Raw genomic sequence first — 26,645 nt, 5'->3', positions numbered from 1 at the left:
CGGGTAGATGAAACACGTTGTAACATTTTGTGTTTTTAATTAGATCAACGAGATATTGCGCAAAACTCAAGTTTTATAAAACAAAGGTGGATTGGGCGAGCCCTTTGCTCGAAACCGCGAGGAGATCGCCTTCCGTTTCGAGCAGAGGGCGTTCGTGTCGACTAACTAAACCCTAAAATGTCCAGTGTGAAAAAAGGAGTAGGTTTACAGTGGAATACTCTTTATTTAGTCGAGCCTAGTCGCTGTGAGCATTTTGATACATTATGTTACAGAAAATGCGACCTCCTCTTATCCTTATACTTAACAGTACTTAACAGCTTTTTTTAATTTAACAAATAACATATTGATGGAGATGAGAATTCGAAATACAATCATGTGTATTTGTCGTTCTGAATAAGCAACAATTTTCGGATCATGTGGTACGGGGGTTTTCAAAAAAAAAAACAAAAATCAACAATCACTCGCCCGATCCGAAAACTATCGGTTAACCAGGTTCTTGTTGTTGCCCACCGCAGGCACGAACCGGTCCAGATTTGGATGTTGCATGAAAAATTACGGAACGTTTCAACTGATAAAGACCGACTCGTGCCACCAGTGACTATCTAGAGTCTCTACAACTCGTTATAACAAAGTGCGCGTACGCAGTTGCAGGTGTGGGTAGTATGGAAGCCGCGCAGTGCTCAGTTGGGTCAACTGCCAAAGAATTACCTCCCCCAATCCTGTGAAAAACAACAGAATGTCAAAAGTGGGGGAGCAGCCGCGACGCTGCAGCGCCCCCACGTCAATTAAGGCAAATAGAGACATTTTTGTTTGACAGTTGGCTGATGTGAGTGATTATATGTAAATGACAGTGACTAAATTACCTAACACCGTCACTTGGCAACTGCATATGTATGAATACATACATACAATATTTAATATCTATCGCGAGTGGATAATATTTAAAAATAATGATTTATCCTAAGTAACAATGTGTTGGCCGAGGCCTACTTAGACTGAGTGCATACGCTACTGCAACCAACCAAACCCACTACTTTCTTTACAGAAGGACTGTCCCAGCAAGCTGCGATCCTTCTTGTATTTTTACCGGACTGTCATCGTGACTGGTGGTCGAGTAGTATTTAAATCGCGGATGATAACGAGCGCCCTCTGGGAAAGGGAGGCGAACGTCACGACGTTTGCTTGAAACGGGGACGCAGCTTGCTCGGATGACGTTTGGAAAAATAAGGCAAACGGACAACGTTGCAGTATTAGGATAATTCGTTAAGCTATCCTAAAATACAGATTATTTATTTGCGAAAAAACACAATGACTGTTTGGGAAGACAATTACAATATATGCAGCAAATCATCAGTACTCTACTTGGTGTTCTGTTTATACTATACAATATACAGAGTTGACAGCTTCGAAATGAATCTCACTTACTTCGGGACCGGGTAAACCAAATTTGCTCAAAAACACACAGAACGTAGCATCAGTGTAAGAATTTTAACTTTAACAATCACTGTGTTATTTGCGGCGATTTTATTTATTTTACATATATTTTTACAATCATGTTTTACGTCAGCCCAGACGACTATATTTAACTAGTTTTTAGTACAACGTTTTCTGCAATGCCAATCAAACACAATGAAAATGTTATACTTTTTTTTTACACTCAATAGTTAGAAACATTTTGGTACCTAAAAAAATACTTCGACATCTTTGAGAACTTACGAGCTATGATTGGTGTGTGATGTGATTAAATTTTCTTTTGTAACAGATCACGGACACGAAGGGGGTTCACCAAAATGTTTCTCAAGTAGTGTATACTCAGTTAAATCACCAATGACTTCCGATCGTTGTAGTGTCTTAGATGACGGTCTATGTGCAGCAGCTTGCACTAATGGTAGACTGGATACGAACGAGACTTGTTCAAGTCTGTAGGAAGCCCAATAATAAGAAATTACAAATAACGCCAATAGAATTACATACTTTACAAAACGAATCGTGCCGACGACCCTTCGGCCGGTCCCGCATGAACGTCGCACGTATCCTATCTTTACTTGAATATCCTAAAATTTAAACGCAAGAGTGACTCAAGACAAAAACTTTGACTGTTTCTTGTAGACCAGCTCGCAAGATCGTCCGCGAGGGAGTGCCGAAGGGCGAGCGCCGATGCTACCAAATCGAATAGAAGTGTGTCTAATAAACAAGTCAGACTCAATTTAACTGAGCATATTCTGAATACATATTAATACAATATAGCTACATCAAAGTATTGTTTCCGAAAGACATCATGAAATAAAGTGCGTACATTTCGTCAGTAATATGTATTAGATTATAATAACTAATTGCACGAGTGTCTGACACACGATCTCAGTGTGACACTAACCGTCAGTCTCTGGATTATAAATAACAACATGTGAACAATTATGGGTCCGGGAAAGTCCCCGAGACTCGTATGTAAAGCAAATGTGATCTAACACGGCAGTAGATGTCGCAGACACACGCACTGGATCCTCTTCGCTACAACCTACGTCGCCATCTTATAGATCTACGCACCAGGAAGATGGATATTCGTTGTAAAAATAAAATCTAGAGCACCTGTTTTCAATTTTTTTTGTTTTCTTGTATATAACAATTTGAACGTCGATAGTTCAATAGCTCTGTTTGTGCGAATTTGTGCAAAACTATCTATTATTGCAAATGTATATTATATAAATATCGAACTTGTGATCAACGTAAAACCTATCGACGTACAAAATAGATTATTTTGCGTTTTGTTTCGATTAAATTAAGTCTCTAGGTTTAGGTTGTTTTCCAAACTGATTCATTCTTTCATCACCAACTTCCGTCCTCACGTAGTTCACGAACAATAACTCTTTTTTAACTACGTCTTGCGTATACATCGCACTAACATTTATATACTTTTATACTTTATTAAACCACGTGATTTGTTTAATTACTATTATTGTTTAAATATTGGATTATCGACATTGTTAAAAAATATCTTCGGGGGTGGGTTAGTGTAGTGAGTGTTGTTTTTTTCTTCACTGTTTATTGACTCCACAGGTTGCCGAGGCCGTTCGGTTTGCCGGCCAGCCGTCAGCAATACTGAGCTAGTGATTGTCCAACCAACAACTGAAGCCGACCCTGCGACGAACATCGCCAACCACCTAAACGACGGTGTTGCAAAAATTCGGTTATTGTCTTATTCGTTTTCGTACGAGACATGTTACAGATATTAGGACCTCCTGTGAATGTTCCACACGTCAATTAATTTACATTTTCCAAAAATCATTTATTCAAAACGGTCATAAAACGTCTGTTTCTAAATTCAAAAAATTTTCTAAGGTGGCTCGTTATTTGACATTACGCAATTTTCAAAATAAAGCAATGTTTGGATAATTTTTAGGCACAGGCGTTATTTTTATCTTAAATTAAATTGTTTATAATATACAACCAAAATTAATTAATCATTTTTACGGATAAGCTGTAAGATCGATTATAATAACGATCATGTTTGTAGGTGTTTTATATTTTGAGTGACAACGATGTAAAACCGGCGCATCCACCATTTTGATTTTGAAATAGTTTTTTTTTCTCTAAAAACGAAATTTGAAATTGAAGGATAATTGGAGGAGGCAATAATATTCCACTATCGTGCAATTTTTTTCAATTCTTATTGCATTTGATAATGATATTTCCTAAATTTAAATTGGTGAAACTGTAAATATCGTGTGATTACATAAGATTCGTGGAAATGGTCGAAATTCGCATATCACCAAAAAAACTAGTTTCCACTGCCTGGCGCGTGCTTATACCTGCAAGAACCTCACCTGCATCTCATCATTCAGACGCGGACTAATTTATATTCAGAAAAGCTGAAGAAAATCACAAACAAAACAACTAAGACTCACAACTGACCTAAGATTTCATAATTTTACAGTGTTAACATCTGATTTGACGGCTTTAACGGCTCGACACAGTTCGAATGATATTTATTTTTGGCAAAGAACGCTCATACGTCCCCGTGATCCTTCCTGGGAATTAACAGTTTAACTAACCGAGTGTTATTACTGTTATTGGCGAAATTCAGCTTTGAACTAACAAATTTAACAACAGACGCGTATGTAAAATTTTAAATAATTCATTACTAAATACATCTCTGTGTAAAGCGTGCCATAATGACGTCATGACTCGTACGTCGACGTCGCTTCTCTTTGACTCGTTTTTATAACATTTTGCGAATTTCGACCGTTTCGACGAATCTTATGTCTACCCAATCCCAATGTAGTTTATAAAAGAATTCACTAATCATCGTGCTCTAATTAGAATATACAAAATAGGCCACTTCCATTAACCCCACCACCAGGGCGGGGCAAAAACATTTTTCTCGCAGTCTACTGAGTGAACAGTTCAAACCAATCGATTCTTTACATTTGAAATTTAAAATCATTTCAATTAAATGTTGTTGCTCCAGTATGAATCATTTATTTCTATCTAATCTAAATTTTATGTTAGTAAAATAGAAAATTGCGTAAATAAGTGAAATTATTCAAATTTTAGTTTGAAAAGTATTAGCTAGAGATTGTAATAGACAAAAATAAATTTTGAGGTTAAAAAAGAATTAAAGATGTGCGAAATGAAGTAAGCGTCATATTATGTATTAAATAGCGTTAAAATTTGTCATGATCAATGTGGTAGGTATCTGTAAACGATTTTTGTGTACACCGCGTATGAACTGGAAGTGGGGTGGAAGAGAGGTGGTTTGTTGTAAAGTTTATTGTCCTTAACGCAAATACCGCACGAGTGAATGAAGATATGTACTTATCCGTGCATCGTAAACACCTGCGCCTGTCAATCGTTCCAACTTCCCCAACCCCGAACAGAAATTCTTTATCGTGACGACGCTGTCGAAGGGCGGCCATATTGCATATGCAAAAACATGATTTTTTTTGTAGCGCGACCCCGCGTTCGCCGAGGCCGCATCCGAACAACATTTATATGTAACAAACAACACGGTAGGCCAACTTGAGTTAGTCTGGTAAAGGTAACTAGATAAAACGTAGACGACGCGTCCGAGTGACCCTGTAAAATGAGCGTATTGCTGGCGGCGGCAGTAACCGTATGAGGAAAGAGTGCGGGTCCCGCGGGAGTTGAAGCCACCATCAGACACTGTCCACGCTGGCGTACCGCTCGCCCAGCTCCTCGCACACGTGCTGCGGGGGGCGCCTGGACGAGCCCGACGGGACGGGCAGCTGCAGGGGACGGTGCACGCCGCGTCGACGCCGCCGTCGCTTCCTGTGGCACAGCACGCACAGCGTCACCAACACGACGAGGATGGCGGCGATGGCGCACACGTACACCAACGTGTGGTCCTCCTGGGGCGGCTCCACGGTGCCTGCGCACACAAAACACGGTTCCTGGTGACGCTTCGGCCGGACGGACCGGCCTCAAGCGGGTCAACTCTACGCCAGAACGACTGATGTGGTGAGTTCGGCATGCGGTGAAATGGAGGGTGAGATGAGGCAGCGGTATAGTAGAGTAATAGAGACTCACGTGAGCGTGAGAGAAGCATGCTGTTCGGGAGGGCATCACGCCAGCCACAGCATCGGCAGCGTCGCCAAGAACAGTGGTGGCAGGAGGCTTACGGGACGCGAGGCGCGAGATACACCTGCACAACAAGACCGACCTGCCACCACTCGCTCACATATCAACAGAGATGAGAACAAGATCCACGTTCTGCACCACGTACGTTTTTTCTTCGATCACGAATTATATTTCTCATTCTAATACAAAATGGGCGGTCGTGGTTCGTACTCTCAGATTTCAATAAATCTGTTAGTTGCTCATAACAGAGTGGTGCACAGCATCTTCAAGTTGGTGAGGCATACAATTGGCAAAAACTCTTTTCATATGTGCAACCAACCGTTCATTAAAATTACTACTACATAATCTGGAATTGTCAATTCTACCTTTACATAAAAATGAAAGTATTTGAAACATTTAGTGGAAAGCAACCAGTCGAGTAACCAGGCATTGGCGACGATGAATTGATACATACATTTTTTTTTTAAGTTACTGACACTTCTGCAAAATTGTTTGTTCACTCATTATGACGATGGAAGATGTTATGCATGAATAAATTAATATTTATTAAAGAGGTCCTCGAGTTTAGAATTTCATATTTTTTGAGAATTAGAAAAACTATAAAACTTTGTACTGTCGTTCTTTTGGGTGCAAGTTCCTGATTCATTATTGACTTCAACTGTTAAGGCGCCATTAGGTTGGCACCAGTGCTAAAGTTACTAGCTATGCCGAAGGGTATTTTAATTTTTTATTGTGCTAGCTCTTTCTAGCTCCACCTCTGACTTATAAATTGTAATAAGTCTTCATTTAACTTGACCATTTTTATTTTGTCGAACGTCTCAAATGCCTAGTTGCACACTGAAAGCAACCAATACTGTTGGTGATACTGAAATATTTGACGGCAACACAATAAACGAAAAATGAATTCCCTAAGACAAAATGTTGATTTGTCAACATAAAGTGTACCATGCACTATTGCTCCTGAGCAATAAACCTATTCAAGATGACTACCGAGGTCGTTCAAATCTACTTGTTGACCTCTTGCAAAATCAACTCAATCGAAATAAAGAGAAAAAATGCTGAATAGGTGTGTTACTAGGCCGTATGTAAGATAGATTTTACTGAAAAATCGATTTTGCTTATAATGCAAATTTGGAATAAGATACCATATTATTATAGTAACCATTGCGTCACTCACAGTCGGCTTCGTCAGAATTATCATCGGCTCCGCAGTTGTTGACCATGTTGCACCTCAATTTGACCGGTATGCAGTAATCGTTTTTCTTACACTGAAACTCTTCACAGCTGGGCCCCTCCTGAACTTCGGTCCAGACGATTTTAAAACCCTGTGCTCCCACAGCCTTGTCCGCCGTTACGAAACTAGAAAAGAAGCAATTCTGAGGAGTTGCAAGTGCGGGAGATGAAAGAAAAAAGAGAGAGGAACGCTAAATTGGACTATTGGACCTCGGAAAATGCTTTGACCCACGATAATGTGTTTACCTAAATCGAACTGCATTAGATGTGGAAAGGTATTGCCATTTGTCCCCTGGTGATTTTTCGCCGCAGAGTTCTATGGGTGCAGTTGATAAGTCGGTCCACAGTCGCAGCACGGCGGCGGGACATCCACGGCCTAAAAATCACAACACGTATTGTCAACACCCTCAAAAACTCTCCCTTTTACTTTCACGGAGAGGACTGCAATTAATTCCGAAAACGGCAAATTAAGGGAACGATTTGCGTTCCGCGTGTTTCGTTGTTGTTTAATTTAGCACAAGACAAAAACCCCTTCTTTCTGGAGGAAAACAACTTCTCCCAAATGACACCAATTTAGCTTTAATCGTTCGAATTTGCGTAAAAAATTGTCTATCTGTAGTTGGTGGATTGCAGGGCACTTCGTCCCTGTCACGGATATTCCGCTCGCTTTTTCAGATTGGAATTTACGAGCGTATTTGGTGTCGGAGGCCACGTTTTATTTTTGTGTGTCGTCAGCACCGGAGAAGAGCTCGAATAGAGAGGTTATCAAGTACAAAGTCTATTTGGTTGAACCCCGCAACACTTCTCCAACTTGTCTTTTAAGTGGTCTTTTATGGAGTTGAACACTTGAGATTACTGTTTGAACTAGTAAAGACGGCAACTAATAACGTCAAACGTAGCTCTCGTAATTTAACAAACTTCCCCATTTACTATTAACCGCAAACTCAAACAACTCCGCGTCCTTTGCATCGACCAATATGAATAGTTTATACGAGCAGTCGTAACTTTAAAAAGCTTTCGTACATTACGTAATTGGTTTTCCTGTTTCGAGGGGAATTGTCAAATTTTATTAGTGCCGTGCCCGGAAGCCCGAATTCCCTCATTCGAAAGAAAATTTCTTGACTACATTCGAAAAGCACGGTCATCAAATGGAACAGCCTCAAAACTCCACGCGCCCTCTTCGGAGCATCAGAGCGCAAGTCCTCGCGACAAGCCTTCCACTTTCATGACCGAAAAATCCGTCGAGAAATGTTCATGATCCGACAAAGTGTGCACACTCACCTACGGGATCTCCTTCGACGGCAAACCTCTCAAAATTGAGCATGATTTTATAGCTGGGCCTGACGCTGACGTACCAGTTGCAGCTCTTCGAGGACAACCCTTTCAGGGGTCCCTCGTACTTCCCGGGAAACTTGGGACTGGTGATGACCCCCGAATCCAAATTACTCACGTTTCCCCCGCAATCGCCGAATATGGACTTGGCCGTTTCGAAGCTGTAGCGCGCTTTGAATCCGCTGTAGACGCCTTCGGAATCCGCGTGTAGGATTATCTTGAGGCCCATGGCGCCGCGATTCGACTCGATGGGACCAGGAGCCGTCATCCCGCAGTACCGTCCTACGATTTTCTCCGTGCCGTCTCGGTAAATGTTGTACACTTCTAACCAGTCTTCTTGGCATACGTATGCTCTGCGGGACGAGAGAAGTCACCCAAGAGATCACCACGACAGTACAACTCACCCATAGGAGCCAGACGTTGAATTCGCGGAGTCGGCACGGACTTTGAAATTATCAAAAACTAGAGTCACCTGTTCGTTGTTGGTGCCCAAAAACGAATAGGTGCAGTTGGTGTCACTGGGGTAATTGGAGGGGTATCTGGGCGAGTTGAATTCGCCCTTTTTCTTGCTAACGCTTCGGTATGTGAACGTGCAACTGCCGTCGGGTGCAGCCGTACCAGGAATTCGATATTCTGAAATTATCATAATTGTCTTGGTTTTATCCGACCATAATTTCTAATAAACGCAAGAAACACTGGCCTCTGTTTCGACTACTTTCAAAATTTGACTTTGTTAAAGAGGTTTTAAATAATTTATTTAGAATGTTTTATAACTTCTAGCAGAATGTCTAGGTAGTAGAGTGGTCTCGGATTCGAAAGTACATGTCGTAAAGATCCGCGTTAAACGAATTTTGCTTATGTTTATGTAGTTAGAATTCATATTCCAATACGGAATGTCAAGTCAGTAGCGTCGGTGAATCGAACCGTTCCTATGGTTACTGCTGCTGTTTGTATTCCGTGACGTTTGATTATTGTGGTAGTTCCTGGTCTTTCCTAATTATTATCTACTTATTAAATATTGATGGATTATTTCGTGCGTACGAACCATCGTTCTATTTTTTATGTTACGCCACTGGTATGGTTTGTCGCGCAGTATTTTGGTTTCGCCCACCTACTTTCGTACCCGAGACGACTATATCTTCTTTTTTCACCCAAGCAAAGATTTGAAACAACTAAAGAAAAAACGAAAAACCCCAATATCTGCAATATTTGAATTAAAATTGGTCCTATCTTTTTTAGCAGAAAAATCGAGTGATTACTGAATACTGTGTAAATGTTTTAACATTATTTTTTGCATTCTTTATATTCACTTTCATTTTTAGATTCAACAGCCATCTATCATCATATTTACGTTTCAGTGACCTTGTTATCTTTCAATTAAAAAAAAAAATGTCTATTTTGACACTTTTCACCAAAAACCATATCGTTCCTTATACAGGGTGTTATTGAAATCCACGGACAAATTTTAACCACGAGCTACTGACTTCATGTAAAACTCGGAAAAAATATCTAAAAAATTCTTTGTCAAAAAATAAAATATTTATTTTTTGAGCTACAATTTTTTAAAATTTCTTTTAGCCTTCTACGTTCTCCCACAACCTGGTAAGTAAAATTTCGGCACATTTTAAAAATACACCCTGTTTATCATATTTTATAAAACGTACACCAATGCGGTTTCCTTTTGAAGCATATTTCCTAGATGTTACTTCGCATTGGCGTACATTTTATAAAATGTGATACAGAGGGTGTATTTTTTAAAATGTGCCGAAATTTTAATTACGAGGTTGTGGGACAACGTAGAAGACTAAAAGCAATAAAAAAATTGTAGTTCAAAAAATACATGTCATTTTATTTTTTGACAGAATTTTTAAAATATTTTTTCCTAATTCTACATGAAGCCACTAGCTCGTGTTTAAAATTTGTCCGCGCATTTAAATAACACCCTGTATAAAATAAACTGTTGTTGTTTTGGTAACTCATAAAATGGTTGCTTTTTTTGTTTTACGTAACAGCGCTAGTGCTGTTATATTTCATAACCGTACTAATCTTTATTGTTTTCTATAGAAAGCAGGTAGGGTTTTGCAACTGCAACTTCATGGCAACAACGCTGGTAAGTAGGCGAAAACACTTTTTGTGCTGCATTTAGACATTATGCCTCTTGGAAATAGAAAGTGTAAATTGTTATTTAAAAAAATATCTTCAAGACGATTAATTTTACTAGATCACCTCAAAAATAGAACAGGACGTACCAGTCTCAAAAGTGTAGTTTGCTTTAAAACCTCGACCCATGAGGTCGCCGCTGCTAAAGACCATAACGAGTCGAGGACCATCTGATACCACCACAGAAGGTTTGCTCTCCTCCCCACACATCTCATAATCAAACTTGTCGTACGAATCTGTCGTTTCCTGACCTTTCAAATAGATCTTCAAGTAGCCATCTGAACAACTGAAATGCAAAAGTCAAATGTACTTTTAAAAATAGAATTTGAGTGTTGTGTGGGATTGTTTAAGCTTTAATGCAACGTATCTACAGAACACTAGAACAGGTACAAAAACGGAGCTGTGGGGATACCCATGCATCACCAACAAGTCGATAAAAGGGGTGTAGATTTACCAAACCACTAATTGAGTGTTGAAAACCACATAATATCTCAGGAAGCAAGTGATAACTAGAGTGGATGTTATTTAGGAGCGTCCATTAATCAAACGCGCCCATTAAAGAGAACTTCCACTAGGATATTTTTCCTTAATCACCTGGAGTTTTTACGTGTGTCAGTTGAGACAGATAGGGTTATATTAACGATTGTTTCCACTATTCAGACTTGTATTGCGGTCGTGAGAAGAAAAATACGTGAATCGATACATCAGCGGATGATATCGGCGCCACCCAAAAAAAAAGATTAACGAATTTGAAAGTTTAGGGAGAATTAGAATTAAACGGAAATCCACAACAACCGCCTAGAGCGAATTTATGATGCATCCGACGGCACCTTAATGTATCGGGAAAGCTTTTAAAGTCTGGCGTTAATGTGTTAACGGATCTTCGTCGAAGGCGGATGTCTCGCGGATTTTTGAATGTAAAAGTTTATGATGATATGGGGAAAATATGATGAGATATGAAGCCTAGTGTGTGCGATATTAAATATTAAACCAGATATCCGAGCGCATTCCTCCTGAAAGCGTATCGCAATATCGGAGGAGAGGAGCTCGTAACTCGGTTGTCTCGCCAGTAAGAAATCAATGTTGGCATAGTTGAAGTGGCACACCATTATCAACGTGCATTATTCGGAAAGCGAACTAGCTGTACGGCCACCTGAGTCCCTCGTTTAACAAACGATAAACCGCCAATTAACCGGTCAGAATCCTCACCAACCTCTGCAGTCACCTCCACAAAAAATACACCTGTCACTTCGATCCTAGCAGTAACTAAACATGAATAAACGCAAAGAAGACAATATCCACGAGGAAGAGAATATCGCATTGTCGACGAGTGCGACTTTTCAAATTTTGTTTTTAATATAACAGAAAGCAACGTGTGGAAGGACGGGTCGTGCTGGTCCAATTACGACCTACAAGCCTTTCATAACGCAGAAACACACACGGGACAGTAAATGGTGGTCGGTTATTGTTTGAGCAATCGATCTGAGAAGAAAAAACTTGTACTACTTACTCTCCTTTGGGTCCTTTCGGTATTTCGAATATCTGAAACTCGAGCCTGACTCGCTCCAAATGCTGAGAGTCCTGCATGCCGTAGATGAAGTAACGACAGACCAGTTTGGGCATGAAGGGAAACGGGTAGTTAGGACTGAACACGTACCCGCTGGATTGCTTCTTGCTCAAGATTTTCTGGTCACACTCTGTACCTCGTATATGTTCACCGTCGTTCTTACTTATAAAGTCTGCAAAAACACAAAAACTACAATTCTCAGGTGAATTACTTCTACTTGTTTATTCCGAAATGCCTGATTGGTCATCTTAGTGCGACACAGAAAGCAAACAACTTTTGTTTGTCGACGTAGTCGCTAAGAAAAATTCGGTGAAGTCGAATAACGCGTGACGGAACTAACCTACAATTCAGTCGATTTAGTGGCTTTAGTTCTTGCAAAGCGAAATCCAGAAGAAGCACGTATATAAAGAGGCGATCAAAATGCGCAAAGTACCACAATAATCTAGTTTACGAATGCCATCTATATTGTATTGGATTAGGATATCTGAAGTAGAAAAATTTGCTGGATTTATATGTAAATTCCGACTGCTCCGGATTTGAATATCATACGGAGATTCGGCGCTGGATCATTATTTCCTACTCATTTTTCATGCTAAACTAACACGGAAAGTAGGTGGGAATTCCGGTTCTTTCGGGGTGCGATAAATTGCTTCTGACCGAAGGGTAAAACCGATTTGACTTTAATTTCCCGATTAAAATGATCGCACAATAAAACATATCGAGATTTGTTCGATCCGGTCGTGACTGACCTAATTTGGTAAAAGAGTTTGAAAACTCAAAGATGCCCTTAAAGCCTCTATTCTGAGTATTGGCAGTGCGTGGGAGGGTGACGAACGTAACTAGAAGAGAAGACTCGGACGAGTAGATGACGAGATTGCGCTGCTGACCACAGTAAGTGCCTATTACGGCCGAACTGTTATCCTGACCGTCGTACACCTTCACGTAATCGAACGGACAACTGTCAACAGAAACAAAGTTGTTGATAAAGACGGTGACAGTTTACGGTGGGACTTACTGAGGACCGCCGAAAAACAGATCGAAATCCCTGAATTCCAAGCGTATCCGTTGACCAGGCACCCCGAGGAACTGATAGGAACAAAAGAGGGCCTTGGGGTAGGCGCCCGGATAAGTGGGCGACAGGATCATCCCCGTGGGCTTCACTCCGCCCTTCACCAGGAAACTGCACGGACTGCCTGCTACCGGAACACCAACCTCGTACTCCGCTGAAAAAAAAAACGGTCTTTAATGAGTCCCCCCACAGGAAAATTTCACAAAACAACATTTACTACGGCTTTGCAAAATTTTAATAATCCACTTCGTTGCGACTTTATGACCTCTTCGGATATTTTCGTCTCGCCCCCGCCCCTACGTTTTGGTTCTGCTGAGCGTCTTGCCGCAACATCTTTCTTCTACTATTTTTCAGTTTTTCAGTTTTATTCGACATCTGAGTGCCACTAAAACGCATTCTCCTGTTTATCTCCCGTCATATTTTTAAATTGTCGCATCTTTCCGTTTCCATTCGCCGTGTGTTTGTTCCTTTTTTTCCCATTTTCTGTTGAAATATCGATATTCGGATTTAATTTTCCTGTAGAGTCGTTAATATTATTACGCCCAGAATTCTTGAAATTTCTCCTTCTGTTTGTGTTCTTCTGGCAGTGTAATTTTCAGCTCCTCGAGTAACGCGGGCTTCGATCGCCTATTATTTTTTTTTTCGAACCTGTCGAGTTTTTGCGTGGCAAAGCATAAATTTGTATACAGTCCACGTCATTCCCTTAAGTGACATCATTATAAAACACAAAGAAAATCAGATGGTTGCGCACACATAAAAGCAATCGACCATTCTGCGGCCTCCGACGACAATAATCTAGGTGGGAAGATTATATCCCGGCGTTGTGTTTTTTATTTCGGCATCGGACATCTTTTAACAGTGGGAGAAACGAGTTTCCCGAGGATGATTAATTGCCGTCGGGAAAAACAAAAGATCGAGTAAGGAGAGCGAATTGGGGTGTTGGTTAGAAGCAGGAGCGAGGAACAAAAGAGGTGTCGACTGGTCCACCGTGCCGAGGAGAACAATGCCTAAACTTACAGTCATTGATAAATGTGTATCTGCCGGTGAAGAGGTCACTCGTTGAAACGTTCTTGTCGGTGTAAAAGGCGAGCGCAAGGGCGCGGTAAAGGGACACCCTTCGTCTGGGTCGAATCGGCCCACAGTACCGACCACCAAACGGAGAGTTGATCAGCTCCGCGGCGTCTGGTTGGACCACTTCGGAATATACATCCATGTACTCATGGACACAGCTGTGCAAAAAAAGACAATCAGCGATGTTGCCGAAAGGGCGCTGGGAAGTGTGTCGAAGAAGCCCATGCGACGAGACATGCACAAGTCAGACACTGGCGGATCGCATTCCAAAGGCGTTTTATTAGATTCGTATTATTACACAAATTAAAAGTCAGACCCGTCGAGTGTCGTACTGTATGAAACTGTGACTAAAAATAAAATTTCATTAAATCTTCCGCAGCGGCGTGTAAAATTTGCCGATATTTCATTCTGTTATTAATTCATTTATTGCATGTGAGAAAATATTGGCCAACCATTATGTTACATTTCATCGTAACAGATTACCTGTCAATAATGGTTGCGGCTATCTAAATAGATGATCGTGTCGTGATAGCACCGACACAGAAGTTCTTTCGGAAACTATTTCGTTACAGCACCGTTCTATTTATAAAATTGTTCACCAGGCAATTAATTCTCTAAATAATGCACGAAATAAACGGGACAAGTTCTAATAATAAAACTAATTAATTTCTGATCGAACTGTAAATAAAGAACATAGTTGTTCATCATTAGGGATTCAAGATCGTCCTCGATACAGGGACGTGGATAACGATCCCGCAGCCACTACAGTAGACACACAGACGAGAAACAAATGAGCAAATATTGAAAGAAGATTATGTCATCTTATTAAGAGTAAATTTGGTTTGTGGATGATTTCAATTCATGGAGCTAACAAGTGCACTCGATTAATCAAACGAGAACTTGAATGTTGCGTGTGATAAAATGGAACAAACACTATTGCTATAAATATAAAAAGGTGTGTGAATTTTGATGGAATTTGAGAATGATTTGTTGCGATTGATTACTTTGTGCAATATCAAATCTTGAATCTTGCAAAGGACTGAGATGTTATTTGTGTTTGTAGAAATAGGGTCAATACAGAAAAAGACGTTAAAAGGAAATAAATAAAACTGCATTATTTAGTTGGTTTTTAGACATTATAGTGAAGCCTAACGTCCATGCAACATTATAAAGTAAAAAACACCAATTCGATGTGACATATCTAAGCATCATGCACGATACATACCAAATCCAATAAAAGAGTCATACGATACCAATTTGAGAATTTAGGAAAAAGGAAAATCTAATTAAGGCAGCGTAAAAGCAGAGAGAAAAAATATTGACTTTCCAGGTCTCATGCATTTTTTCTTTTCAATTTATGATGCAAATTGACTGAATATAAAAAAGGCCACATTTTATAATGAAATTTTATTATTTGTTTTAAGTGGAAATTTATTAAAAATCATGAATTATGCAATTCTAGTGTGCGGCGATAAGAGAAAATGAACGTTTCAGTTTACATTGGACCAGTTGTTATTGCGTTGATATTATTACCTCGTAAGCAGCCATAGTAAGTTTTAAAAAAATCATCACAAGATATTGTATTTTCCAAGATAAAGCGACTTTGGCACCTGCCCACTGGTGATATGGTGATGCAATAAATTATGCACATACTTTAATACAGAGCAGATGAATTTTTAATAAAAATCTAAAATCTAAGTTATTTTGTCTTCTTGTGTTTTTTTTTTCTGTAATTAAAAGATAAGACACAAATTTTGAATTTTCTCTTCATCATTTTTGTCGTTGTTTACCAGTTTCTTCGTATCGATTTACTACAGAAAGTTTTAAAGGAGACGTCGTACTAGGGTTTGTTTATTTGCCGAGCAAAATTTTTCGTAGCATACTTTCTTTTTAAGATAACCCCAGAATCAGACGTACTCGTAGTTCAAAGGTTAGTATTTTCCATGAAACATTAGAGGCAAAAGTCGCCTCCAAATGTAACTCGTCACGACTTGGCCATCAGCAACATTTTCAACTCTTCGTAAAGACGTCGCGGTTTGTCACCTACCTGCTTCCTCAAAACATAAAATAAAAACATGTTTTCCCTTCCTTTTCGAAGGTAAAATTAATTAATGATTATTTTTTCCACTTAGTGCAGATTGTAAGCAACATACATACATTTGACAGGCAATTTTCGAAGAGGTAGATGTGCTGTCGAATGGGAAAAAGCGGCGTTGTGAGTGCTAAAGGTGCTAACTAGTTGGCATGGCGAGTGAAGGGAGTCGTCAAACACATCGAACCAGCGAGTAGTTCAGATGGTACTCACGCAGGGAGGTCTCCCACGGCAGCTCCACTGTGGCAGCGGCAACGGCAACGGCAACACAAGAACGATCAGTCAAACGGCACGTGCCACGCCACTGGCAATCTGCACGTGCAACGCACTTCTACCACGCACTCTGCACGTACACCCTAACGATAAGCCTTCGAAACGCTCAATCTTCCCTGATGCATTATCGGGAAATTTATTAGACAAATTGCAAAAAGTGAGGGCGGGGAAAGCGCCTCACTTCTAAAAGGAACCCAGGGAAGACGGAGTCAAAAATTGATTGTTAATACTGCGATTCTACTAAGTAATTCGTTTTAGTTTCTAAATAACTAATATTTTCATCCGTTCTCCCGGCGCATCCACCATTTGTGGATTTAATTTGTCTCTTAAGGTGTCAAAGGCGTATCGTTGTTTCTTTCGCTCTAGCAACTTATTCGAATTGTAACATTTACAAACCGTCCTATTTTACAAACTGCCGATTACCATGGCACAACCACAAATACAAATGCGTTGTGTTGCTACACAAACAACTACGATTATAAGCCCAATAAGTTACAATTCAGTACAGCCTACAGCCTAGACCGACCACTTCATAGGACGGTGTTGGTGTTCACAATCATCACCTGGATGCTCTATTCTCGTTCCAGACAGTTTCAACAACAACCAACCATCTTCCAAAAATAGAGCACATATAGAGTGCGTGCGATTCGGTGGAAAAATGTGATAAAACACAGAGCCTCAGTAGTGAAAAAGAAGGAATCAGACACCGAACCACCCAATCGCTCGCTAATTTACGAATTGACCACATTATAAACCTGTTGAAGGATTTAAATGTGGATTTGAATACTACGTACTCAGGTGGTGCCCCTCTGAGGGCGAACGAGGTGAAGACGATCTCGACACGCTGGCCAAGTCCTGCTAAGAAAGTGTAAATACACTGGCGCGAGTGTCCTCGAAGATTCACAAACTCTGGTGCTTGGAAGGTGCCGTTCAGCGGACCTCCTGGTCTGCTTACGAATGTCTGGTCACACTCTAAAACAGAGTAAACTGAATTACAAGACGTACTAAACAAAGACAATTATTCATAAGGTACGATTATCCACAACAAAAACTTAAAATTTTTGTATATTCCTGATTTTTCTGGACCTCAGCACTATTTTAAAATCCCAAATATCAAATCAGATATCTCTCTTATTAAATCTTATTTTAAGGGTATGCATTATCCTACTTTGTTGCATTTCACTGTCTTGGTGTGCAGGAATAATATTTTTGTTCTCTCATAATTGTAGCTAATTAAATACATTATTTCACTGTTTTTCTGTAAAACATAGTTTAATGAATAATAAATTATATGCACTGATATTACATTTTCAAATTCTAGTTCCAAAACATAACTCAAAGAAAAATATTACAGGCACCATGTTAATTATTTGAAGTTGTTCAGTATACTATTGGTACCCCTGCAGAACAATTCGCGCTGCCTGTCATTCTATATGCATGTGTTTTATCCCACAACTGTTTAAGTGAACGCATTTTCGACACAATTGTTTTTAATTGTTGTTGAAATTATTGATTCTTCTAACAATAAGATGAATAATATAATGAATTTTTAGACACTTTTTATTGCGTAGCTAAAACTGGTCACGCCTCTCCGTGTCTGTCAACAAATGTTAAATCTATCCGTGAATGGAGTTTACCCTTTTGCAAGCTTCTAGGGTAATGTGAAACGTCCTCTGTAACAAAATTGGTAATGATTTATAAATGTAACTAAATCACGTGAGACGTTTTCTGATAAATCGTTTCCGTTATAAACAAAGAAATAGATAAAAGCTTGTGGTGTTACCAACCATATCAGGAGTAGTAGGATTCATGCGGACGGTTACTAGATAGTATTTAAGTTAAAGCTGACAAACATTCAGTCATAGAGTGATATCCATTTGATCCATTTCACAATGAATTCGAAATATTTTATTTTTTTCGTAACATTATTCACCACGAATCATTGTCAGCAAATACCAACTCGTAAGTTTTATAACTGTCGTTTATTCGTTTTGCTCAAAAACAAATCAGCTTCAGGTTTACCCAAGTGTCTGACCGATGCAGATTGTAGAATTAATGCTTTTTGTTACGGCAACGACCACAATAAAGAGGGAAGATGCAGTTGCAGACGTAGTTTCATTCCAGATCCTGTAACTTACGACTGCCTACCAGGTATCCCTTAAACCATTAACCTAAATTTATCGAGTTATACATTTTATTAATCACTAATAGTTATGACACTTGATACAAGTAGATTTAATTTGACTCTAAAATGTTTATTGTAGTTGCAAGAAAAGTTGGTGACCCTTGTAGAATAGAGGCTCAATGTTCGATCCTTCTAGAAGGTATTTGCAATAATGGACAGTGCCAATGCCCTCCCGGTTTTAATTTTCAAGGAGATAAATGTGGTAAAGCAGGAGTTTTAAAATCTGCTGCTCCAATAATTAATGCAAATCTAGTCTTCATATGGATTTGTTTTAAACTATTGCTAATACAATCATTAGTTTAAAATGTTATTATTATGTAATTATGTTCATACACTGTTCTTCTTAGCATCAATGTGATCAAAATTATGTATAAGATAATATTTACAAATAAAAAATTTATTTGTACTCTTGACGCAGTAAATTTCATTGAAGACGTTAAATGGTAGAATCGCTAAAAAACGCTGATTTAATATGACTAATTATTTTATTTATTAATAATTTAGAGATAATTCTTACATCCGGGAAAAACCTAGTGGGGACTTTCGATATTTAAGAAAACAACCAGAGCACTCCAAATCGTGCTTCGATAATAATCGATCCTGTTGATGTCCACTACAATGAATTCAATTAAACGTTTTACTGTTTTTTTAATTTTGTTTCATTTGCATAAAGTTGTGCAGCAAACAGCACGTAAGTTTTCGTATTTCTTCCCATGACTCATTGCTTTGATAACATTTTCTGATTACAGCACTTTACGGAACATGTGACATTGATAAGGACTGCAAGAAAAATTCATTTTGTTATGGAAACAATCCTACCACAGCAGGAAAATGTAAATGTTTAGAAGGTTTCACGTTAATTACACTACATGGAAATGTACAATGCATAAAAGGTAAGAATTATGTTGATAAAAAAATGTTATCACTATGTTTTGCATATACATATGTATTTATTTTTAACATTTGTAATTAGATAGCAATAATCTCTCATTATGAAATAATTCGTTAATTTTGTGGGCTGCATAATTGACAAACTTAAGTTTACGGTGAAACCAGACAGACAATTTCAGTTACAATTTGAATGTTTTAATTTTTAATTGTTTTACAGGGGTCAAGTTAGGAGAAGCGTGTCAGGATGACATTGAATGTACACTAGAAGCTGGTATAGAGGCAATATGTGATAAGTCTAAAAAGTGCAGTTGTAATGATAAATCGCATGCCAAAAATGGCACTTGTTATAGGACGTCCAGTGAGTTTGATATGCCAATCAAACAGTTTATTATTTATTATTTATGGCAACAAATTTTAGATTTTGGAGAAAGTTGCATTACTGACCACAACTGTTTACTAAGCCCCGGTAATTATGGAGTCTGCGTTAACAATCGTTGTGCTTGCCGTATCAATCAAATGCTGTCAAAAGACAAAAGCCGTTGCTTATACCAAAAAAAACTAGGCGAAAATTGCGACTTTGATGAAGAATGTTCTTCAGTTTTGAATGCACAATGTTTGAAAACGTGTCAGTGCGTCACGGAGTTTATACCATCGACGGATAACACCTTATGTCTTGCAAGTGCGTATCAATACTTTTTCAACAAAACTGTAGAGCTTTAAACACTTTTGTACCGCAGTTGCCAGGCAGTTTTTTGACCCTTGTCAAACCGACAAGGAATGTTCTGTACATCTGAAGAACAGTATTTGCAAAAATGGACAATGCATTTGTTCACAGACTCTTCACATTGAAGGTAAAAGCTGTGTTGAAACGAAGATGGTTCCTACGTTACCAATACCAACAAGTGTCGCAGCTGATGCAACCATTTATATCAATTTACTTTTTACATCTATTGTTGTCACACTGCTGCCAAAATTGTAGTTAGCGTCGAATGCTACAAAAAAATGTTTTGCGTAATAAAAATTAGTAAATTTAAATTTTACACAATTCTTACACTTACATCTTGATAGATAGTTTTTATTTATTCTTATTACCTAATGTCTGTACGCTTTGTTATTAATATATAAAATAAAACAACAACATATACACTTTTTAATTTTCCTTTCCAATTAACGTTGACTGTGAGATGAGCAGATGAATAATTAATAATCATTGCACTGCTAGTGTAATAAATTTGTTTTAAACTAAAATTTGCATCGCCCTTAAAGGGTAAGGCATCTATTCTCCACACATATTATAATGTGTAATCTTATATTCGAAATTCATTACGCATTAAAAATTAAATCCCATACATAAATTTTTATTCCTTATTAATTTTAACTATGTCCTTAACTTTCCCTTTTTTAATTCTAAATTCCAACAAATTCATTAACGCAGAAGGTTCAATACTGTTTGCAGTTGAACAATGTTCTCTTACCCATTAATCCGACCATAGAGATAATATTTTCACGCTAATGCACCTTAACTTTGAGCAAATCTCATTTGCATGATGAAGGAGATAGTATCTGGGAGAATTATTGTAAGATGCATTAAAGTGTTTTGGACCGGTGCCATTGTAAACGATCAATGGCCGTTTTGGACTGACGCCATGGGAATGTAACTTTGTACTAAAAGTATAAAAGTATCGTTCGTCATTATTCTGGTGGTTCAGTGTACATAAATTTTACTCCATAATGATTTTTACTGATGTGTTTGAATGCTCTTCCTCATGGGATTTCAAAAGTAGCGGAAAGAAGCTCAAATAAGCTACCGTACATTTGAAAAAAAAATCGTTTGTCAAAAAAACTGTTCTTTGAGACGCAAATTAAAACCTGTAGTCAGTTGTGGAGGGAACGTTGTACAATCTTTGATGAGATGAAGTAAAAACTACAAAGAATGATTCATAAGATGACTTGTTCGCTATTATTTCATTAGTAAAAATAAATAAATACATTTTTTTATTTCATTAGTAATAGGTTTCCAAGCATTAATCAAATATGATACCACCATGGTGTCATCGCATAACGTGAGCACTCATTGATAAGAACTGACTCAATATTTTTGAGCACATGTTTGAAAAACTTCCTTTTAAATTCTTATCCATGCGAAGATGTTAAATCGGTCACGTGAAATCAGCTAATAATATATTGGGTGATTCAAAATGATTGTGGATAAGTATGGCAACTATGTACGAAAATTTATGTGGCAACTGTATGGATGGGGTAGAGTTGACATTTCTATGACAATTCATGAGCGTGCATTTGATTTTTTTTATAACATTCCACATTGATTTGACAATTTTCAAAATTGCGCGACTATGAACTGTCAAAAAAATATGAACTCTCTCCTACCCACCCAGTTCCCACATAAATTTTCGTACATAGATGCCATACTTATCCATAATCATTTTGAATCACCCAATTGGTTCGCATAAATTGAACTATGTATTTTCAATAGTGGTACAGTCGTTTTAAAAATTCTTAGGTGCCGTTTAAAGCAATTTGTAAGGATTGTGAATAGCAGACGTACGATTTCTTTGTTGCTCTGTCGTAAAACTTCTGATGCAAACTAACCATTCAAACAAAGCCTAATTTATAATGCTCAGCGTTGGTGAATTGTTCTGAAAAGAACTGTACCAGTCAAGCGGAAGGCACTATTTCAAAAAATTCAATTCATCCTCCGACAAAACAAACAATTCCATTTGTCTTTGTTCCAGCTTTTTAATTGAAAAAAATGTATTTTTCGCCACGAAAATCTCCGTCTAGTAGACGAACAAAAGTTTTTAGTCGGCTTTAATGTCGCTCATTCCTTGCATAATTTTACTAGGTGTGAATATCTCGAAACAAAAGATTTGCATCCAGACTTAAATTCATTTAAACTTTTAATACGTTTTAACAAGAAAACTTTTGCGTTTTATGTCATGTAAAATAAAATTGCCTTGTCGGAGATAAATGGCGATTTAAAGATGTTCCTTAAACTTTGGAATTTACATTCCGTTTCGGGGTTTATTTAATTTTTTCCCTTCGCGCTTATTATCATTTCGGGGGTGTTGATTGCGGAAATAGCACCGTACGATAATGATAAAGTAATTTCAGGAGAGCCGGGAGAGTGTTGTTGGTGCAAAGTCGTTTTAATTAAAGTGTTTGAACTCATTGAAATTCCGGGATGTAGCAAGAAGCAATATAGGGAGCTTCATGTTGTATACCCGATGTCGGTGCCTGTCTGCGATCAAGGGCGAAAGCGGGTCACGTGTTGGGATTTTTTGCGAAGGGCGAAAGGGGCGTGGCGCACTGATATTTCGCAATATTGACACCGAAGCGATTGAGACTTAAGGCGGCTTCTTCGCTTTCACGGTTGCTCACCAGAGAGTGCCCTTTTAGGTGGAGCCAAAACCCCGGAACCGCGTTCCAAGTTATTCGATATATTTAAGTAATTTTCAACACGCGACGGATGAAGAGCATTCCTCTTTACTCTGGATGCGGTGGTGTAGACGAGAAATGCGTTTGCCAGACAATTTCCTCAAGATGGCGATCCTCAACAACTTAAATACCTATGGCAACTGTGTACACCACATGTGCCGTCAAGCACACAGCTTTCACGATCGTCGCATTCCTCTCTACTTTTCATTTGTAATTTATCATTCTCGATAACACTGCTTCATTTATTGTTATAAAAATTTTACTAAAAACACGTCCCGAAACTTTCACAACTTTAAATTTATCATCAATGTTTTTAACAGTGATCTATACCAGGATTAATTTTGGACGCACTTTTAATTAGTTACATGATACTTCAAACATTCGGAGCTTTCCTAAAAACTTCAACAAAATACATAAGCAGGTTTAAGTGCAGACGTTTACCTCTTAACTGTTGAAACAACTTTTTGCCGTGTATCCATCTAACTTTTTAATTTGTCTCCTTGTCATTATAGTACATGAAAGAGTTCTTGCACAAAAATCCCACCAACGTTTAGAACAATTGGTTTAAAAAAATACAAAATATCAAAATTAAACACACCTAGATGTCTAAAATAAATCACAAAATCCGGCCTAGATGTCGTGTTCCCTTTTTAAATTAAAACAGATAAGGTGAATCATTTTCCGTTTATTTTATTGCATTATAATTTGCCTGGCGCATCCACCATAATGTTCTACATCGAACCGTACGGTACAGAAAAATTGATTTTAATAACACATTTAGAAAACTTTTTAATGTAATCAAAAAATGAAAGGTTTCCATATTAATATTTTTACATACAATAATTTATACAGAACAAAATTACAAATATCCATAAGTTAATTTGCTTGCGTCTATTGCAGTATTGGGGTCCTGAATTTTAACTTTGTGAAATCATCAAACATCTCCTCATCTACGTTTTCTGGTATATTTCAAAGGAAAAACGAAAAGCTGGCGTATATTTTTCCAAGTAAGTAATTTGATTACTTCTCTTAGTTTATCTCTCGTTAAATTTAACTGCCAACGTCTGCAAATAAATACCCCTCGCGATAATGTCCCGAACTAAGATTCTCAATTGATCGAAACGATTGACTGACACTTTGATTGGACAATTTTATGTCTTTCCAAACCGTCCGACTATTTGTCTCCATCTCGCTTTATCTTCAACCGTTTTGATACAGGCGCAGAGAAATGAGGATTATATTTGGCGGATCCCGGCTTTGATTAATTTCACCTAATTTATCTTTAACGATAACGAACTTTCCAACTGTATCAATTAAATATTTTTGCAAATGCTTCCGGACAAAGTCTCGTCTAATTTAGCCGAATTAATCGCGGTTTATTAATCAATATCACTAACGCCATCAAAAATTCCACAAATCCCCCGAAAATCGTCACACGCTTGCATCAATCAGTTCTGACGACACGAGCGACTTTCATGAAAGAGTTATCACGCAATTGTATCACTTAATTCAGTTACACGCACCCCAACCCGAAATAGAATTCCCTCATTAATTCTGGGCTCAAATCGATTGATTTTAATGAAATTTGATCGCGAAATGCACGAAGCGTGTGTAAAATTCTTCACGGCAGTTCCAAACTAAAGTCATAAGTCAGGGGCTGGCGGGACTTTGCTTAAAGTTGATTCACATGCTACCCCTCGGAAATTTCCAATGCAAACAACCGCCCGATATTGGAAAATCCAAGAGTGATTCAGCCCCTTTTCCGGGAGCGAACGCCCGGATCCCTGCACGTACGTCGGCCTTATCTCTTTCTGGGCAAGTGGACACCAAATCAGAGCACACAGTGATTTATAATTAATTCCGGCAATTACCGAAGCGAGAGTTAGCCGACTTTTAATTTTTGCTGTCGCCGAAAGGCTGCTGAGAAAACAAAAAATCAGATTAGAGCTTTCGAAAGTCCATTTTAAACTTTCAGCTGAACCCTCAGTAAAACCACATATTTATATTCAAGTGTAACGATCGGATGCTTCCTTATCAAACTCCCTCGAAATTAATTCGGTGAAAATTATTTTACATTTATTTAGGTGCTCGAATGAAGAATTTATTTTCACTGTACAAACAAAAATCGTGCACATGATCTGGGATAGATTAGATTAAAGTTGCGCATGTTGCCATTGTTCAATGAAACAATTTCAGTTGGGACTCGCTCAAGTTAATTATTTTCATGAAATGGTTTCAGTCGATTTCAGTTGAATACTTCGCGGCGATTGTATCTCCCTTTTCATATTGCACACAATAGATTTTTGATATTACTAGAGCAGAATAAATTAATTGGGTTTAGCCGATGCTAGTATCGACTTTTTTCGAAAGTGCAGTCGTCGACTAATGTTATCGAACCATCCGGAAAATGAAGCTTTTTGTCTCGGTTCCAACTTAATCATTCTTCTTGATATTGAAAATCGTCCTTATTATTTCAACCATCCAAACAAACTAATTTTGTTTACAAACAATATCTTATGATTCTCCCTCCAACGTAATCGCTCGATATTTCAAAACCACGTGAACTGCAATCTACATATTGGCTGCTACATTTAAATTGCACTTTATAGTCAAGGTTTAACACGAACAGAAACCACAAAGTTACGCGTGATTTTACCTGTCCTGGTACCAAATGCGCCATAAATTTATCCTAGACCTACTTTTCTTGAAGTTTGCTAAAAATGATTTATTATGATCTCACATTTCGTGATATTTCTTATTAAAACGTCAAAATCTAATCGATAAATCACTGTAAACCTCTTATCTTAGTAGTATCATATGTAATACACGAACTGTTTACGTAAAAACGGAAAAACTTGAGTTCTGTCCTGTTGTTATTTCTTGGCTGAGGTGCTGGAAATGAGTTAGAGTCACGCAGATACCCCAACCTCTTCAGAATTGGCTACAGGATCACAAATAACCAAAAATAGTTTTACATTTCAATTTTAATACCTACACTCCTAATATTATTACTGCTGTACATCTAGAGTTGAAACGGTAATGATAAAGAAGAACAAGTGTTGTCGGTGTTGATTTGTTCCTACCAAAACAACTGGGGTAAACAAGCATTTGATAACAAAATCCGGAAGAAACCTTTTTACGACGCCGAGAAACCTGCACCACAGCTCTAAAACACATCTGGAAAGCAAATATCCAAATAAATGGAATTTAACATGATTCGTCTAGTCCAACGTCAATATTTGAGTATACGTAAAGTTGGTAACAATCTCGATTGATCTCAATAAAAAATTAGTTAGTCGTACACAGTTACAATTTTATCTTGCCTAATATATAACCGGAGTAAAATGTGTTCACAGTTGAACGGTGATTAAATTATTAACAGACGACTGACATAATCTGTTGACAAATTTTAATTCGCATCACTGTCACTTTGTTCACGCACCTCAATCCATTGCCCAATGAGTGCACATCCATTGATTAGTTATTTTTAACCACATTATTTACCCTCGCCTACCGTTAATAAAGGACAACAGTTTCGTCAGTCTCGACAATAAAATCTCATTTCATGTCTCAAATCTCATAAATTATTTAATGTATCACAACATGTCCACCTATTATCCAACAAATTTCATTTCACTATAATCGTGACTATTATTAATCGCATTTTGAAACTTCCCTCGGTATATCCAGGCTTACGCTACACTTTAAATAGGTTTAATGA

At 38.2% G+C, this 26,645-nt stretch overlaps 2 protein-coding genes across 9 annotated transcripts in view; one reads left to right on the top strand and one right to left on the bottom strand.

Moving 5' to 3' along the window:
* Window positions 1–17: 17 nt before the first annotated feature.
* LOC138134508 (bone morphogenetic protein 1) overlaps window positions 18–26,645 on the bottom strand; it is a 56,779-nt gene continuing 30,151 nt past the window's right edge. For 2 of the 8 annotated variants that reach the window (XM_069052814.1, XM_069052815.1), the window contains exons 4-15: window positions 17,187–17,364; window positions 16,333–16,359; window positions 13,974–14,185; window positions 12,903–13,110; window positions 12,637–12,845; window positions 11,831–12,059; window positions 10,410–10,606; window positions 8,565–8,793; window positions 8,110–8,513; window positions 7,075–7,204; window positions 6,773–6,954; window positions 18–5,386 (exon numbers count right to left, since the gene is read on the bottom strand). In XM_069052814.1, coding sequence (XP_068908915.1) covers window positions 5,154–5,386; window positions 6,773–6,954; window positions 7,075–7,204; window positions 8,110–8,513; window positions 8,565–8,793; window positions 10,410–10,606; window positions 11,831–12,059; window positions 12,637–12,845; window positions 12,903–13,110; window positions 13,974–14,185; window positions 16,333–16,359; window positions 17,187–17,364 — 2,438 coding nt within the window. In that variant the 3' untranslated portion in view covers window positions 18–5,153. Of the gene's footprint in view, window positions 5,387–5,544; window positions 5,660–6,772; window positions 6,955–7,074; window positions 7,205–8,109; window positions 8,514–8,564; window positions 8,794–10,409; window positions 10,607–11,830; window positions 12,060–12,636; window positions 12,846–12,902; window positions 13,111–13,973; window positions 14,186–16,184; window positions 16,360–17,186; window positions 17,365–26,645 lie in introns of those variants that run through there. The other 6 variants (XM_069052818.1, XM_069052817.1, XM_069052819.1 and 3 more) reach the window with 6 other exon arrangements.
* On the top strand, window positions 18,180–20,610 carry LOC138134542 (uncharacterized protein DDB_G0272530-like). The gene is made up of 7 exons (XM_069052870.1): window positions 18,180–18,354; window positions 18,403–18,543; window positions 18,657–19,268; window positions 19,327–19,470; window positions 19,686–19,826; window positions 19,887–20,147; window positions 20,206–20,610. Exons 3-7 carry the CDS (start codon window positions 19,184–19,186, stop codon window positions 20,445–20,447), a joined length of 873 nt encoding a protein of 290 aa, XP_068908971.1. The 5' UTR covers window positions 18,180–18,354; window positions 18,403–18,543; window positions 18,657–19,183; the 3' UTR covers window positions 20,448–20,610.

This window comes from Tenebrio molitor, chromosome 7 (assembly GCF_963966145.1).
Source record: "Tenebrio molitor chromosome 7, icTenMoli1.1, whole genome shotgun sequence".
In the NCBI taxonomy this organism is placed as follows: domain Eukaryota; kingdom Metazoa; phylum Arthropoda; class Insecta; order Coleoptera; family Tenebrionidae; genus Tenebrio; species Tenebrio molitor.
This window is presented reverse-complemented; position numbering and strand designations above follow the sequence as displayed.

Excerpts from the sequence above, each read along its gene's own strand:
- LOC138134542 (XM_069052870.1), top strand. The coding sequence starts at position 19,184 with ATGTCCACTACAATGAATTCAATTAAACGTTTTACTGTTTTTTTAATT. Across the intron at positions 19,269-19,326 it reads AGTTGTGCAGCAAACAGCAC|CACTTTACGGAACATGTGAC; the intron begins GTAAGTTTTCGT and ends TTCTGATTACAG. Across the intron at positions 20,148-20,205 it reads TAACACCTTATGTCTTGCAA|TTGCCAGGCAGTTTTTTGAC; the intron begins GTGCGTATCAAT and ends TTTGTACCGCAG.